Source organism: Panicum virgatum, chromosome 6N (genome assembly GCF_016808335.1).
Source record: "Panicum virgatum strain AP13 chromosome 6N, P.virgatum_v5, whole genome shotgun sequence".
NCBI classification, from domain to species: Eukaryota; Viridiplantae; Streptophyta; class Magnoliopsida; order Poales; family Poaceae; genus Panicum; species Panicum virgatum.
Window position 1 is genome coordinate 49,814,351 of NC_053150.1, and position 16,651 is coordinate 49,831,001.

Consider the following 16,651-nt stretch of genomic DNA (forward strand, 5'->3'; position numbering starts at 1 on the left):
TCATGGTGCAAGAAGGCCCGCACGGCGGCATGAATTTCAAAGTTTCAAACACGTCGCATATACTGCAAATTATCAACGCCATATACAGGCCGTGTTTAGTTCCAACGCAAAATTTTTTGCAATGGAATCTTGTTAATTTGAAGTACTAAATGAAGTCTATTTACAAAAATTTTCGTACAGATGGGTTGTAAATCGCGAGACGAATCTAATGATGCTAATTAATCCATAATCAGTGGATGGTTACTGTAGCATCACTGTTGCAAATCATAAATAAACTTCATTTAGTACTCTATGCATGTGTCGAAATATTTGATGTGATGTTTTTTGTGTTTATGGAGTTCATGTGCGTTTAGTTCCCAAATTTTTTTGGGAAAGTTACTGTAGCACTTTTTCAATCGAAGATTAGGAGGACTAAACGTGATTTAATTATAAAACTAATTACATGGATGGGACGGAAAATCGCGAGACGAATCTATTAAGTCAAATTAATCTGTCATTAGAGATTGGTTACTGTAGCACAACATTGTCTAATCATTGCATTATTAGGTTCATTAGATTCGTCTCACGATTTTGTTCGGGGTTGTGGAATGAGTTTTGCGAATTATCCACATTTAATACTCTAAATTAGTGATCAAACGTTACAAGTTACTCTAACGAGCAAAAATTTTTGGGAACTAAACGGGCTCTAAAAGCCCATAATCCATCTTGCGCGGTACGCACATAAAAGTCGGTCGACGCACCCATACAAGCAGTAGAGGCCCCGGAAATTCGCAAAAGATCGCCGCGGCTTCCAATCGAATCCCCCCTCCCCACTCCTTTCCTTCCGCCGCAAGCCGCCGCCGGCCCCCGCCGCCGCGCCCGCCATCCTCGCCCACGATGGGATCCACATGCCTGTCGTGCGGCGAGAGCGCGGTGATCCCGGACCCGGACTCCGGCGTCCACGTCTGCACCTCCTGCGGCGTCATCGACGACGCCGGCGCGGCGGAGTTCGTCCACCAGGCCACCTTCACCGACTCGGGCGGCCTCGACCTCCGCGTCTCCAGCCTCGTCCGCAACACCTCCGACTCCGCCTACCGCGACCAGAAGCTCGCCGGCGCCACCGCCGCCATCACCTCCATCGCCACCCGCCTCGGCCTCTCGCCGACCCGCGCCGAGGAGGCGCTCCGCATGGCCAAGTCCGCCACCGACGGCCAGCTCGCCACCCCGGGATCCGCCTTCCTCCCCGCCCTCGCCGCTGCCTGCTCCCTGCTCGTCGCGCGCTCCCACCGCCTCCCGCTCTCCCTCGCCGAGGCGGCGGAGGCCGCGTTCTGCTCCGTGCCCGCCCTCGCCGACCTGGTCTCCCGCGTCGCCGCCCAGCTGTCCCTCCCTCCCCTCCCGTGCTTCGACTACGCCGCCGCGCTCGATCGCGCCGTGCACCTGTCGCCCTCGCTCACCGCCGCCGCGGGCGAGAAGACGGAGGCGATTCTAGCACAGGCCCGGTTCCTCCTCCGCTGCGCCTCCAAGTGGTCGCTCACCACCGGCCGGTACCCACTCCCCCTCGTCGCGGCGCTGGTGGCCTTCTCTGCTGAGGTGAACGGGGTCACCTCTCTCTCCGTCCAAGACATTGCTCAGGACATCTCCGCCGGAATCAAGACCAGCATCCGTCGATACAAGGAGCTCGTTGGTGCGCTCGTGCATGTCGCCGGGAAGCTGCTTCCATGGGGCGCCGATGTCAATGCGAAGAACCTGCTCCTTAACGCACCAGTCCTGCTCAGGCTCATGGAGATGAGGTCACAGTCAGATCCTTCTGAAGAGTTTCTTGAGAGCTTCGCTCCAAACATCGCTGGCATTGTGCAGGCATACTCTTCTATCGATGACGACGAGTCCAAGTACCTTCAGATTGCGCCCGTTGGTGCTGATGATTTCGATTTCGATAATTTTCTGCAAGAGGGGAAAGAATTTGAGGATCAGAAGATCACAGAGAAGGGTCTATCAGATGCTTACCAAAATGTCTTAAACAGGCTTGCCCAGCTACAGAAACTTGGGAAGGTCAGTAAAGGTGGTGACAAGAGGAAGCTGTGGAAAGGAACACTGGAGCTGGAGCCATGGATGGACAGTGTGGATGATGGTTGGAAAAGGGACATGCAGCTTGAGGATGTGGTGGATATTGACATCGGATATGATGCACCTCCACCATCGTTTACTGCTGGAATGAAATTGAAGAAGAAGAGGAGAGCCCGTATTGAAGCTGCTAAGCAACGAATTGATGCGATTAGGAAGGCCCCTGCTGCTCTAGCTGCAAGCACCAATCATTTACAGCCTGGTGTAAGAAATGAAGATGTCTGTCCTCCACAGAAATTGGCCAAGAAGAAACGCCGGGGAAAGAGGATGGATGACATAGATCGAATCTTACTTGATGACAATTTGGCAGAGATGCCGGATAGTCCAGATGGCAGGAAGAAGAGACGAAAAAGAGGTTCCTGTGACAGTATTGATTGGGAAGATTGCATTATTGAGCTCCTGTTATTACATGATGCAAACGAAGCAGAGATAGAACAAGGCCAATACAGAAGATTGTTGGAGTTGCATGTATTCAGTGCAGTAAGTGGAGGAAGATTGAAAAATGGTGATGCAGCGTCTCAAGTCTTCAGTACATGACCACAATTTTGCTCAATGAACATAGGTTCTTACTGTTCTGTATTTGCATTCTTTTAGAAAGCTCGTGCTAATTGCTAAGTGCAATTTTGTGAAGTTCAATTGTGGGAAGAACATATTGTGATAGAGAAATGATAACACACAACTATTGCTTTTGTTCTTCTGTGCTAATACTGATAGAAAAGTACAGGTTAAGAATGATATGGCTCCTAACAATTCCAATTACTTAGATGACCTGGAGTTGTGTAATTTTGTACATTGCTATATGACTTATGAATGACATACATTTTAGTGTTGCATTCAGAATGTTTTATTACTAATATGAGTGTGTCACAGCTGAAGCCACTAAGTGAAAACTTAGGTTGGTGCAATGTCATTTCTGAAGTTTGTGTTCAAATGGCATGTTAGTTGGAACTGGTTTATGATGTGCCTTTTCTAGTAGATATTTGATGTGCATTTGGATTTCAACATTAGTTTCAAATTTTAAACAAAATATATGCTACTCAAATTGCTTCATTGATGTTGAACATACCCTTTTGGATGGAAAGATCATTTGGTGTTTGATCTTGGAGAACAGGCCTGCTATCCCTCTTCTTATCTGTCTACGTTGTTGCGTAGTCCTTGTATAGCTGAAGTTTTCTCCAAAGGACTGGCTCCTAATTTATTCATGTGCTATTCCAGTACTCAACTGAAATGTGTTCTTCATTGGTCAATATTCTAGGGTGTAAAGTTCTGTAGATAGAGTTTCTAGAGAATCTATCTATACTATAAAAGTTGAAACATTCTAAATCATTTTTCACAAAGAATTAACCTACCCACCCTCTCACAAAACATCTCTTAATGACCTAGATGTAAGGGGTCAAAAAGCAGTTTACTATGCTCCAGGTAAAGCATTATCCCTTTATTAAGTGAACTTACCAAAGTTATGGATGTCCAAATAATCATCATGTTTGTGCTATGCAGACATGGCCTGTGCGCTCACCAAGGCCTGTTGCATCAAAGCTTGCTGCTGATACACCTCTCTTAATAGGACAGCTGGACAGGTATATTTGGAGCTAGCTAACCAAGGCTTGTTTAGTGCCAATATTTATTGCTGCATGCTCTAAACACAACATTAATTTTTTCCCCTACTCCACTCTATTGAATCTTTTTATATCTCACATGTACTGTGAATTGGTTTCAGCGTGTGCTCGATGCATTGTTTCCCTCAGTGCTTGGAGGGACATGTGCTATTCCTGCCGCGTTTGGTTGTGGAAAAACTGTCATTAGTCAGGCACTTTTCAAAGGTCTTGCTGCTATTCTATTTCTGTTTCGTAGCTGCCAGTTTTTTCCTTACTATATATGCTAGCCTTTTAGGTGTCTTGTTGACCCCACTCCTTTTGCTGACCCAAATTTGCTCGTACAGTATTCCAATTCGAAGCTCTGGTTTATGTGGGCTATGGGGAATGAGGGAATGAGATGGCTGAGGTCCTTAAGGATTTTCCTTAATTGACAATGACATTGAAGGATGGACGTGAAGAATTAGGCATGAAAAGAACAACTCGTGTGGCTAACACCTCAAACATGCCTGTTGCTGCTTGTGAAGCATCCATTTATACAGGTATACTTATAGTCTTATTACGGTTATGTTTCATTCACTTGTATAGGCACAAGTTCTGCCTCCGGATATTTTTCTTGACCAGATTATTTTTGCTTTTCAACAAACAATAATACTCAAAGTATCATTTTGAGATGGCATTGTTGCAAGCTTGTATTGCCTACTTATGAACTATCATCTATCTGTGACTACATGCTACCTCTCAGTTCTTCGAGATTAAATCTGATTTCACAATGAGCTGCATTGATCACCTAGATTTCTATGTTTTAATTGTGCTGAGTGCTTGGGAACTTGTCCGCAACAGAGAAGGTCCTGTCATTCAGTTTAGAAACAATAGGAGCCAGATAAGCTGCAATGACCTTTTGAGGTCCATTTGAGCTGTACATATTGATGATTCCTTTGAAAAAATAATAGGTCCAGAAGTTAATTCATGAGCTGGTATGTTTTAAGAATCACCCTAAACTTGCTTGAAATAGCTAGCAGCTTGATGAAGGACACCAAAGATGCTCAAATGCTGAGTAGGAATCTAGCTGCAGAGTTTCTTGCTCAGAAGTGCCCTGCTGGTGAACCAGAAATAATTAACACAGTTTGTGGTGGCATTTGTGAAATCCAATTAGGTAAACCTCATCTCAGATTACTGCCAGGATTGTTTTCTATTTTATTTAGTTAAATGTCGGGGCACCATGATGCTTTTCTTCTCTTTTTTGTTTTTCGATGTAGCAGTGCGTATCTGCCATTAGAAATTGTTAGATAACATTTGACTGATTCAAACTCAAGCTATATTATTTAGTTATACGAGGCCTCAAAATCAAATATAGCTAAGGCTTCAATGAATAGAACTTACGTTCACTGTAACCATAGAGCTGGGTATATGAAGAGCAAGTATCTTGGAACGGTATGTACACAAAAATTAATGTTGCTTTCTTTTGACTTCTGAATTGGATTTGATTGCTTTGGGTATTTGCTCTTTAATTGATGATTACTATTTCAGTGGAGAGGATCGATGTTCTATATATTGCTTTGGGTACTATTGCGAACTATAATGTGGCTAAGCTTTGGAGCTGCTACTTGACAATCTAGAACAAAACATAAACTTCAGTAAGGTTGTGGTCGTCTGCCCGTCTCAGAGAGCCTCAGCGAAATGGCAGTATCTATTGGAAGATGGGAAGCCAGATCTATTGTGTCCAACCTGCAGCAATTTTGTTTCTCTGTAAGAGCTTATGCTGCATTATCATCTCGATTTTTCCTGCATTGGTTCATTACTGTCAATTTCCCTTCTCTGTGTTTGATTCTGATTGTATTAGCAAGATATGCGTGGGCTCTATGATTTCTCTTATCTTCCTTTTTGGGCTTTGTGAAAGATAAGTATAAGAGTCCTTCGAAAATTGCAATCAGTTTTGTTCAGTTAGCCATTTGCTAAGCAGAATAAATAGTTTCTTTCACTCAGTTTGCTTCTTCATTTTTTTCACACACATTAAAGTCCTGTCTTTCACTTATTGGGATGCACCATTAGCATGGATCATAGTTCATGTTCCTGATTACAAGGCACAGTTTGTGAGCCTGTAGAGACAGCTGCCATATCCTGCACACTGCAAGGAAAACCATTACTCTGTGGTGTATCTCTCCTTTCTTTTTGCACATCTCAAAAGTGTCAGTATGCATGTCCAAATGTGTGTCACAAGGATGCAGGTCCTCTTGACTGCACGTGTACTAATTTTTTTCTTTGGTTGACACTTGATAGGAATTCAGTCATGGAAGCTCACAGACAAGATCAAAGAGGCAATATTTCCACTGTCCTCTGCTTTTTACTCAGGTGAAACTCTTGGTGCAGATGTCTTCGTTTCTTGACCATGTTTATGCTGTTTCCATTCTTTTCTTGGTTCCCCGTGTCAAGAAGGTAACGGTTTGTACAAGGGTTCATTACTTGAGCCGAAATAAGGGAGTAAACTGTAAGCATGAATAAAGCATTTTTGTTCAATAGTTCAGATTCAATTGTTGCCATATTCCCATATCCTTACATTGTCAAATGTCAATTTAGATGTCTATCATATCACATTGTGTTATATCCTATGAAGCTACCTCATTTTATAAACTAATAAGCCTGTTGCGTTCTAAATAAAATATTTGCCAAATTTGTTAAATTTTCAGCCATAGTGTCGACGGAGGAGGCGCCCCTCAGCACTCGTCTCCCATCTCCATTTTGTAGCATACTTGTTGATAAATGGGCACCTTCTACTCTCTACTATGTTCTTTGCATAGTTTTGTACTCGGCTTCAAATGCTTTTAAAGGTGATGCTATATAACTCCACTGCCAATAAAAATGTTTTACTAATGGTCGCAGGATGTGTTGTCAAATTGGTTGGAGCAAAGAATTGAGCTGATGTAATTACTTATTAATGGTCACGTGATGTCAAATCTTTTTGTTGTCAAATTGGTTGTACCCGAGAGTTGTGTTGATGGCATTTCACATGACGGGCTAATGATAATGCCTGATCTGGTTTGGGAGGTCAAATTGATGGGAGGAAGAAGAAACATGATACTCTGTTTGATATGAAACTTCCAGAACCAATAAGGTGCAAAATCAATGGAAGGAAGAAACATGTTACAATGACTGCAATGCCGTTGGATTGTAGCATGAAAAGTAGGTTGACTTGGTACTTGCATAAAAGTCAATCAAATTGATTTAAAAATATTGTATTCATGTACACAGTTTGTTTAGGGTACAAGTAATGCATCTCATGGTACCAACAATATCGTTTTCATGCTCAAACTTAAGGTATAGATATAAATTTGTTAATTGGGTAAGGGATCAACATATTGCGATGCTTTGTTATATCAGTTTTGAATGTCATGTTATTTAAATATAATTATTCTTTAAACATGTGATATTTTTAAATATAAATATTCTTTAAACACGTGTCTGTGGCACGTGCATCTCCACTAGTTTGATAAATTGCCAAAAGATAATGTACAGGCAGTCAGGCACTGTCAAGGGAGTATAGTCATCTTCCTGCATGACATTGAAAATTTAAATAGCACCAGCTGTTATACTGTTTGTTATTAAGAGTGAATCCATATGACATCCTTGGTTCATGGTTATTTGCCTTCCAGTTAATTTGTAAATCAATATCCATCAGACATGCAAGAAGGTAAATCAGAGAGGGACAAGAGAACCAGTGAAGGGAAGGAACACTTAGTGCACGGCGCACCTGATAAGTGGCAACATGCCTTCAGAGCAGACGAGGACTGCGGTTAACTGATTATGCAGTTGTTTCTGTAGGCTATTTGGAAATCAGTTATGGTTATTACCTGTTACTTCCAGGTTTCAGTTGTGCCTTTTACTTAATTGGCCTCTTCAGTCTGCTGCTTTGATCAGGTCACCGCTGCAATTAATTGCACATGGAGATTATACCTTGAGGAATCGGATGCAACGGAGGTAAGGACCAATTACAGGCACGATTCCTGGTCTCAATCTTCCATTTTGAAGCAAGTCTTGGCTTGTGTTAATTCTGTTCCACAGTTACAACTTCTCTGGTATTCCTCTCAAAAAAAAAAAACTTCACTGGTATTTATTGTGATGTTGGAGCTGACTTGCTATTTGGAGCTTCTTGAAGTCAGCTGGATGAAGAAATAATCATCAGCGTTGTCAGGTCAGTGGTTACAGAACTTTCTCCAAAGGCTTGCAGTTCAATATGAATTCTGAAATGTTGTGCCTCAGGCCCTCAGCGGACATTTTACTTGATATAAACATGTTACTATCTTTTTCTTTTGTTTTGTTTTGATATGCCAAGGTTCTTGAAATTGGCCAATCCATTAATCATCCGTTCACTTCTTTCGAAATGCACTTTAATTGAACTTATGGCGCGGATCTTTCTTTCATAAAAAGAACATAGATCCTGTCACAACATTGAACTTATATAAACTGATCACAAGCCTCTTTCTCTTGTTAGCCCTATCATCAAATTAACCTTTTCAAGTAAGTATCCTCAAGTTGTTCATGGTATTACACTCTTCAGTCTGTACAAAAATGCACCCAAAGAAAAGAAAAGAAAGAAAGAGCACCTTCAAACTTTGGCAACTGTATGCAAAAAAGAATCAATCTCAGTATATGTATCTCAACTCCAAACAGCATCAGAAAATCTGAATTACATTTGCTGCTGCAGGCCCTCTAGTGGTTGAAGGCAGTGCAGACTTTTCTGATTTCCCCATCGTTTCCGGTCTTCACTCCCAACCTCCCGAGCTTGATCATGGCGGCAACAAAAGCATCAAAGAACTCCTTCTGGTTCCCGGCGAACCTGTCTACGATGTTCTTGGTCGCACCATCTGTGTACAGCACCTGGTCGGAGGTGAAGAGCCCCAGCCCGTACTGGAGGTTGGTGTAGTAGTTGTTGTCGAAGGTGATGGGGCTCACAGGGTCCATGTTGACGGCGATGGTCTCGCCGACGTTAGGCGGGCACGCCTGCTTGAGCTGCTGCGCGTAGTCGGGGTTGAAGGAGGGGTCCGTCGGCGTGCTGCTGCTGTAGTTGTACAGCCGGTTGAGGAAGCGGGTGCAGTGCGCGAAGCCGACGGTGTGCGCGCCCGAGAGCGCGACCATGTCATCCGGGGAGAAGCCGCTCCTCTGAAACAACGGGGAGAGCTCCTTGACGTGCATCTTTGGGTCGGGCAGCTTGCCCTTGACGTCGCTGGCCCTGGAGACGAGGCCGTCGCGCCGGCCAAGCTCGACGGACCAGTAGGGGCCTTTCGACTGCGGCAGTTGAAGGTGATGGGATTCAGGTGAGGACGGTGAAGTGAAGGGGGGATTGGTTTTTGCTGAAGGCAGCTGGGTGTTTACCAGGAAGACGACATCTCTGGCGGCCAGTTGTATGATGTCGGCGCAGGAGACCACGCCGGGGCAACTCCTCTCGACGGCGGTCTTGACTCGGTTGATCGTGTCGAAGCCGTCGCCGGCGAGGGAGTCGTTGTCCTCGGCGTCCTTCTCGGCGTCGTTCTTCTTGGACGATATCAGGACGGCGGCGTCACAGCCCTGTAGTTCAAAGAGAGCGGAAGGGGTTACTCACAATGTTTGTTTTCCTCTGTACTTACTGCTTGATAATGTTCAGTATGGCAATAAATAAATAAATTTTGCTTGTATATATATGAGGTTCGAAATTTGGATATGAAAATATGCTCGGTTATTCGTGCGCGCGGGGTCCTATACAACTGGTGCTCGACGTGAGCTCACGCAGCATCCCAATGTGTAGGTCAACCCAGAAAGGAAAAAAGGACCAGAACGGCGAGAGATGCCAGCTGCTTGATTGCCAGGACGCCACTACCAGGCAGGCATCTTCATCAATCATCATATTCTTGGCACCATGGAACCAGCTGTAGCAAAATACAAAGGATGAGCACCCAATCCTGCCTACCCTTCCCAAAAAGAAAACGAATCAAACCATCTGCAAATCAGTTTGCTGGTTGGTGGCGGTGGTGGTCATATTTTTATTTTTGAAAAAAAATGAACATGATTGAAACCGTTTCAAACCCAGGAGCGAGCTTAGAGCTCTGTGAATTTCAGAAGTTCAGAAACAGATGCCCGTCCTCGTTCCCGGCTAGAGCTAGCTACCGCTCGGGATTCACGTCGGGGCTTGTGATCTCTGACGAGAACCCTCCGACAGGGCGGCAATTTGATAATCGGCGGGGGCGTGATGAAAAGTCGCGCTGGCACATGCGATGCGAGGAGGCCCTGCCGGCTGCCGCAACCGACGACCACGCGGGGCAATCGAGTTGATCCCCGGACTAGCCAGCCAGCTTTTAGCGAAAGGGGATCCAGTTTTCTATTGACAACATCTGAAGAAACCGGTTTCTTTTCCTTTTCTTCAAGCAGAACTACTAGAACACCAGCACAGCTAGGGCGTCAGTCAGGGCTGCAATGAACTGGACAGCAAGACGATGCAGTGTACTGAGCGCAGAGACAGCCCATGTTAGCAAGGCTGGAAAAGGAGCTTGCAACTTGCAACTTTGTGGTTCCAAAGATGACTTCTTGAGGAAAGGAGATTGGGGGGGGGGGGGGGGGGGGGGGTAGAAATGATTCCGAAACAGAGCAAGTTGATTGACAGAGAAGACTGAAGAGGATGGAATCGATTGGTCAGGGGAACCCAAAACTCTACTGTTGCTCTAGAAGCACGAATCATAACATAGATCAACGAAGAACCAAAAAAAAAACAATAGTAATAGATCAAATGCACCCTGGATGCATTGCGCATCTCGATCGAAGCAGGGATGAAAGCAGAACGATGAGTGCGGTGGAAGCAAAGGTTCGATCAGGAATCAGGATGCTGCGAGCCGGGCAGTGCGCTGCCGCTACTCACCCCAACCATGCAGTCGTGGAAGACGAGCCGGAGCGTCGCCGGGATGGTGACCACCGTCTCGTTTATCTTCCTGGCCACCTCCTCCCGCACGATGGCCTCCAGGTTGCTGCAGCTCTTGGCGTAGTAGTCCTTCCGCAGCGGCGGCGTCGCGGCCTCGCCGGGGTACGGCATTGCGGTTGCGACTACAACCAAGAACGCCGCCGCCGCTATTAGGCACAGGCTTCTGCGTCGTCTCTCCATGGCACCGTTGCTATTGTGGTGATGCAGTGGAGGCTGGGGAGGCGGGGCAGAGGAGGAAGGAGGAGGAGCTGAGACGAACGGCTATGTATGTAGCGGAGACGCCGAGCTTGAAACGAGGAAAGGAAGGAAGGTTTTATAGCAATGGAGACTAATGATTGGTCATCGGTGGACGTTTAGCCGGCCTAGAAAAAGTGCTCAAAGTTAGTCATAAGCGGTTTATTTTCTTTCAAAGAAATTAAAACGGGCGGTTTTTTTTAGGGCGAAATTAAAACGGGGTTACGCCTGGAGCTTTATCCATTTTTAAGAAAGGCTTGTTTTAACAAAATTAAACAAACTTATAAATTAGATATACACTTCATTTTCCTCTTAAGCAGAAAAGAGAGGCCATGTAAAAGGTGAAGAGAGGAGCCTCAAACCAGATGCTTTTCTCGCATCTCATCTTGTGCTGCCGGCAAAAAAAAAAAAGTGTGCTGTGCTTTTCTAAGAGATCTATTCGAGCCGCTTGCTCATTGTTTTTTTCCTTTTTTTCCACAGGCACTACTATTCTCCTGCAATTACTCTACCTAGCAATGGTTTCTTCCAACTGTGTTCATAAGAAAAAGTTTTTTTTGCATCAAAGTTCAGTCGGCCAATGACCACCCGACATTAAACCTACCAATGACTACTAGGTATAATTTTGGAGTTTTTTTTTCTTCGTACTTTCACGGGACAAAACGTTCATCAGCATTTCGGTCAAACCTGCGGAGGATGAGGATTCAGACTGCGCGTGCCGGCACGCATGTGCTTCGTGAGGCGCATGTAGTTTCCGGGGATACAGGCTTGCTCCAACAGAGCCCTGCAAACCACATAGGGGGAGTTTTGGAGGAAATTCCCTCCAACGGTTCTCCTTAAAACTCTCCCTATATATATGAGGAGAGTTGAAACTCTCATTATATATAGGGTGAGTTTTAACTCTCCCTATATTCTAATCACATTATTTCTTCATGATATTAATCTTGTTTGAGTCCCGTAACATAATGATAATGCGTATTATGACAGTACAAATATTATATGATTTTTTTAAATTCAAAAATGATAAATAAATAGTTAGTTAATGAGTGATAGTATATAGAGGGAATAGATATAGGGAATGATTGGAGTGAAGGATTTATAGAGGAAGGAATCTTTTAGAAAAAAATAGTAAAATATAGTAAATAGTACGTTTGGGGGGAATTGGATGGGGAAATGGTCGCAGATAACCCCGGCCCCTTGTTCATCGAGCCCTGGCCCCTTCGTGCCGGCACGCATGTGGTATCCCATCTGGGCAGGTTGCATCGGGACCCAACCCAGAAAACTTGACTCCAGTTTCAGGCTTGGATCCCGGGATCGCCGGCCAACGGGCGCCAGATAGTACGGCGCCACATGCGTCGCGCGTACGCTTAATTCGGGCGCTCCTTGACTCCTTGTGCTCACTCGCCGTATTTGGTAAAGTGTCCAATTAAGATTTCACAAAACAACGAACTTCCGCGCATAGAATACTAAATATAGTCTATTTGCAAATTTTTTTTAAGGAACGGATATAACTTTATGAGACGAATTTAATGACGATAATTAATTGATAATTTGCTACAGTGATGCTACAGTGTCCAACCAAAGCAATCTTAGGTTTTTCCAGAAGTTTGGATAGGAGCTGTTTTTTTTTAAAAAAAATTACACTCCAGATTCCCAAACTTATTCCGAGATTTCACTTAGATCTCTAAACTCTCAAATCGTCCACTGAATCCCTAAACCGTGTGTTAAGTGTTTCATCTGAGATTCCAAATACGCCACGTGAGCACCGAAGCCGACGTGCCACGTATTGCCAGGCTAGTAAATATTTACAAAAACACCCCTTCAAAGTTCCATCTCTCATTCAATCCTCCCACTTTCATCTCTCTCTGGCATGCTCCCCCTTTCAATCTGGCATGCCCATGGCCGTGCCCGCAGCCGTCATGCCGGCCGTCCAGCCCGCTGCTGTGCCATGCCGCGGCCGCCGCACGTGTTTGACAGCCATGGCCGTCGCGCGGTGCAGGACGCCGCGGTGGACGCACCGCCGCCTGTGAGCTCCACCACGCGCCGCCGCTGAGCTCGGGCAGCTCCTCCCCCGCGGCCGCCATCGCGCCACGCCCACGGCCGCATCCGGCGCCGGCCTCCCCCACGGCCGCCGCCGCCGCGCCACGCCCATGGCCGCCTCCCGCGTAGGACCCAGCCGCATCCGGCGCTGGCCTCCCCCGCGGCTGCCGACGGCCGCCGCCCGTGCAAGTCGCCGACGCATCCGGCGCCACGCCGACGCGGCAGGGCGCGGGCCCCTTCTTCGTCTTCGTCTCCACGCAGGAAGGCCTCCTCCTCCGTCTCTGAGGCCGCCGCACCGAGGGCGCCAGAGCAGGGCCGCCGCCTGCCCGACCTGCTCGCCGCAGCCACACCCTCCGCTGCCCCCGCCGCCACCGAGCACGCCGCCGCGCGCACGTCGCAGTGCGCCCACCGTCGCGCGCACCCCGCCGCGGCCGCAGACTCCGAGCTGCGACGGGTCGGGCTTGGTGAGCGTGGAGGAGGCCCTGGCGCCGTCGACGGAGATGAGGAGGATGGAGCCGCGGGAGCCCCGACGACGGCGAGGAGAAGGGCCCCTGCTCCGCCGGGACACCGCGAGGCCCGCTACCGGACGCGGGGGCCCTGCTCTGCTGCGAGGCGCGCTGCCGGCCGCGGGGCCCCTGCTCGGCCGCGAGGCGCGCCGCCGGCCGCCGGGCCCCTGCTCCGCCGCGAGGCGCCGCCGGCCGTGGGGCCCCTTCTCCGCCGCGAGCTCCAGCAGAGGGAGGGAGGCCGCGAGCTCCAGGGACCCGGTCGCATCCGGCGCTGGCCTCCCCCGCGGCTGCTGATGGCCGCCGCCCGCGCAAGTCGCCGACGCATCCGGCGCCACGCCAACGCAGGCCGCTGCTGCTCGCGCCGCCCCGTGCGGCCGCCGCCGCCCCACACCGATGGCCGCCACCCGCAGCCTCCCGCGCAAGCCACCACCGCGCCACATCCACTGCAGCATCCGCGCCGGCGAGGAGCAGCAGGACGGTGCGGTGCGCGGCGTGGAAGAGGTCCATCCCGCCGCCGACGAGAGAGGATTAGATGGGGGAAGATGGAACTCAGGGTTTTTTTTAAAGGTCAGTTGGATTCATGCCACCCCAATTTCTTGAAATTAGATCTCATGTTGAAAATTATGCTATTGAGTGGCATGATTTTCAACATGACACTTAACTTCACGGAGTTGTGGTGGCATGAATCGAATTTTCCCTTTTTTTAAAGATTCGCTGGTGCCAGGTGGCATGTCACATCGGCTTCAGACGTTTGTGTGGCGCATTTCGAATCTCATATGGAACACTTAACAAAATTTAGGGACTCAGATGAATGATTTGAGAATTTAAGAACCTATGTGAAATTTCAGGATAAATTTGGGACCTGGAGTGCAATTTACTTTTAAAAAAACGAACTAAGCAAGGAGAGTTACTGATACGAATTGCTAGTAGCAGTAACAACGCATGTGATGGTGCGATACACCGTATCATCATCAGGGTTCACCTTTTCATTTTTCTACTGAATCCTGCCAACTCCCGGAAACGAAATTTCGGCTGAAATTTCGCCGAATTTCGCTAATTCCGAACGGAAAGAGAATTCAAATTTAAAAAACGAAATTTCGGTGAATTCCGACCGAAATTTCGATGATTTCGACCGAAATTTCGGTGATTTCGACCGGAAAATGATGTCCGTTGTGATTTTCGTACTGTTTCGGAGGTCAAATAAAAAACTTTTGAATACCAACTTTGTTCAGTTTTTCGAGATCTACAACTTTTGTTTCAGGAACTTTTTCATTTAAGCAATGGTTTGAAAGTTATTTAATTATTTCAAAAACTACCAATTAAAAGTCTTGTCATTTCATGTGACAACTTCCATTTTCTCTCTTAGGTCTCAACTAGACTTTTATTATTCTTGTTATTGCGAATATGCCTATTAAATTTCAGGGACATTAGTTGATCCAATTGAAAGTTGTTTTAAATCCAGGACAAACATGATTTGAATTGGTTATCAATTCATGTGATAGTGTTTGAATTTTTTTGATTCAATTTATATAGAGAATTCCTAAAATGTAATTTGTATAGAGCGAGGAGGGGTCTGGAGAAATGCAAAGCTGCGTCGGATACTAAAAAGCTATAAATTCTACCTCATTAGACTACAAATAACCTTGTTTTTCAACTAAAATACAATTTTAGCCTAGCAAATGATCTTAGATTTGAATGTGTTCTAGTCCTATTTGCTCAGAAGAATACCTAGTTTTTTATCACATTTTTTCGAATTTTTTATAAATATTTTTAAATTTTTAATTTTGAAAACAAAAAATAGCAAAAAATACCGAAATTTCACTTCCCGGTAACTAGCGAAAACGAAAAAAACACCGAAATTTCGGCGAAATTCGAACGAAAAGTTGAACCCTGAGCATCATCTCATCTCGGACATAAACAGAACTGTCAACAGGCCCGGAGTCAGCGCCGCCGGCGTTGACGTCGTCCTCATCTCCTCCGTGCCGTCCGCCGTCCTCTCTCTCTCCCCTTCCCTGTTTCCCACGCCACGTTCGCATGCGACGCGCCGCGCGCTGGCCGCTGGCTGCTGGCTGCCTTAACTCGCCTCGCTGCCGCCTTCGCCACCTAGCTGCACTGTTTGAAGCGAAGGACGTCGAGGTGTCGAAGGAGCAACAGGGGCAGCCGCAAGCCAGCAGCCCAGCAAGCCCAAGCCCCTTTCCTGTTCTCGGTGAAGAAGCAAACCAGCAGCGGCTGCTTCTGGCAGCCACGCCAAGCACAGCAGAGCAATTAACTCTCTCTTTGTGCACCTCAGTACAGAGCAAGCGGCCAGCGAGTGGGGCAGCAGCTAGCGCTGCATCTGCTCACTCACACACTCTTCTCTCACTCACTCACTGCTGGTTCTCCACCGAGCAAGCATTCAGCACAGCTTAGGCCGTGTTTAGATTTTTACCCATAAATCCCATAAATACAAAAAAATCACATTGAATATTGGGACACATGCATAAGTACGCCGGAGCTCCGCGGCGCTGCCGCGGCCTCGGCTATGCCAAGTGCCCGTGGATGCACACGCTCGGCGTACCAGTGCCGCCCCTTTTTCCTTAGCCACCACTGAGCACGCGCGGCCGCCGTAGCCTCGGCTGAGCGCCTGCGCGCGTACGCACCGAGCACCACCCAAGCCGGGCACCAAAAGACCCTACCTCTGCGCCGCTCTAACTTAATCGCGCTGCTCTGCCCCGACGTCAAGACGACGATGCCGAACTGAAGTCACTGCCGGCAACAACGACGACGTCAACGGCCACGAGCACGAGAAAGCTGAGCCTGTCCTTGTAGCACACTGACACACCGCAGCCACAGACGCAGGTCCGCCACGACCGAGCACGGAACACATCCTGACCCGGCCCGGACCAAACATGCACACCCGTTCCGTCGTCGCCGACGTCGCGACACGAGCTATCTGTAGCTAGTCACCGAACGCGAATGCACATTGACCTTACCAAACCTACCTGCGGTGCCACGGCTGCTCTGCCCCGCGCTCTCGCCGCGGGCGGGCACGTCACGAACCGGCCATCCCGGGCACCGTGCGCAGGCATGCCGTCAGAGGCCGTCGCGCTTGCCACTGTCCTCACACGCTCCAACCACAATCCAAGTCGCCGCGAACCAGCTGACGTTGGACACCGTGAGCGCAAGGCTGCACACGCCCATACACCCTGAGCAAAGAGCTCTAATTAAGAATGCAAGTGGCCGTTTTCCTTTAGAAAAAT

The 16,651-nt window shown here is 47.5% G+C and overlaps 2 protein-coding genes across 12 annotated transcripts; one reads left to right on the forward strand and one right to left on the reverse strand.

Moving 5' to 3' along the window:
• The first annotated feature begins 746 nt into the window (after window positions 1-746).
• LOC120678393 (plant-specific TFIIB-related protein PTF2-like) lies at window positions 747-9,393 on the forward strand. Of its 10 annotated transcripts, none has more exons than XM_039959571.1 (6): window positions 747-3,677; window positions 3,818-3,920; window positions 4,040-5,441; window positions 5,973-7,667; window positions 7,752-7,881; window positions 8,395-9,393. In XM_039959571.1, the coding sequence occupies exon 1, from the start codon at window positions 877-879 to the stop codon at window positions 2,635-2,637; it is 1,761 nt and encodes a 586-aa protein (XP_039815505.1). In that variant the 5' UTR covers window positions 747-876; the 3' UTR covers window positions 2,638-3,677; window positions 3,818-3,920; window positions 4,040-5,441; window positions 5,973-7,667; window positions 7,752-7,881; window positions 8,395-9,393. The 10 variants fall into 10 exon arrangements, with proteins under 10 accessions (XP_039815505.1, XP_039815499.1, XP_039815498.1 ...); XM_039959565.1 differs by having other exon boundaries at window positions 5,973-6,044; window positions 6,380-7,881; XM_039959564.1 differs by having other exon boundaries at window positions 5,973-7,881.
• On the reverse strand, window positions 8,145-10,930 carry LOC120678394 (peroxidase 51-like). 2 transcript variants are annotated; one of them, XM_039959576.1, is made up of 3 exons: window positions 10,576-10,925; window positions 9,063-9,254; window positions 8,145-8,975 (listed from the first exon to the last, which is right to left on the reverse strand). In XM_039959576.1, the coding sequence occupies exons 1-3, from the start codon at window positions 10,813-10,815 to the stop codon at window positions 8,400-8,402; spliced, it is 1,008 nt and encodes a 335-aa protein (XP_039815510.1). In that variant the 5' UTR covers window positions 10,816-10,925; the 3' UTR covers window positions 8,145-8,399. The 2 variants fall into 2 exon arrangements, with proteins under 2 accessions (XP_039815510.1, XP_039815509.1); XM_039959575.1 differs by having other exon boundaries at window positions 8,169-9,254; window positions 10,576-10,930.
• Window positions 10,931-16,651: the final 5,721 nt, after the last annotated feature.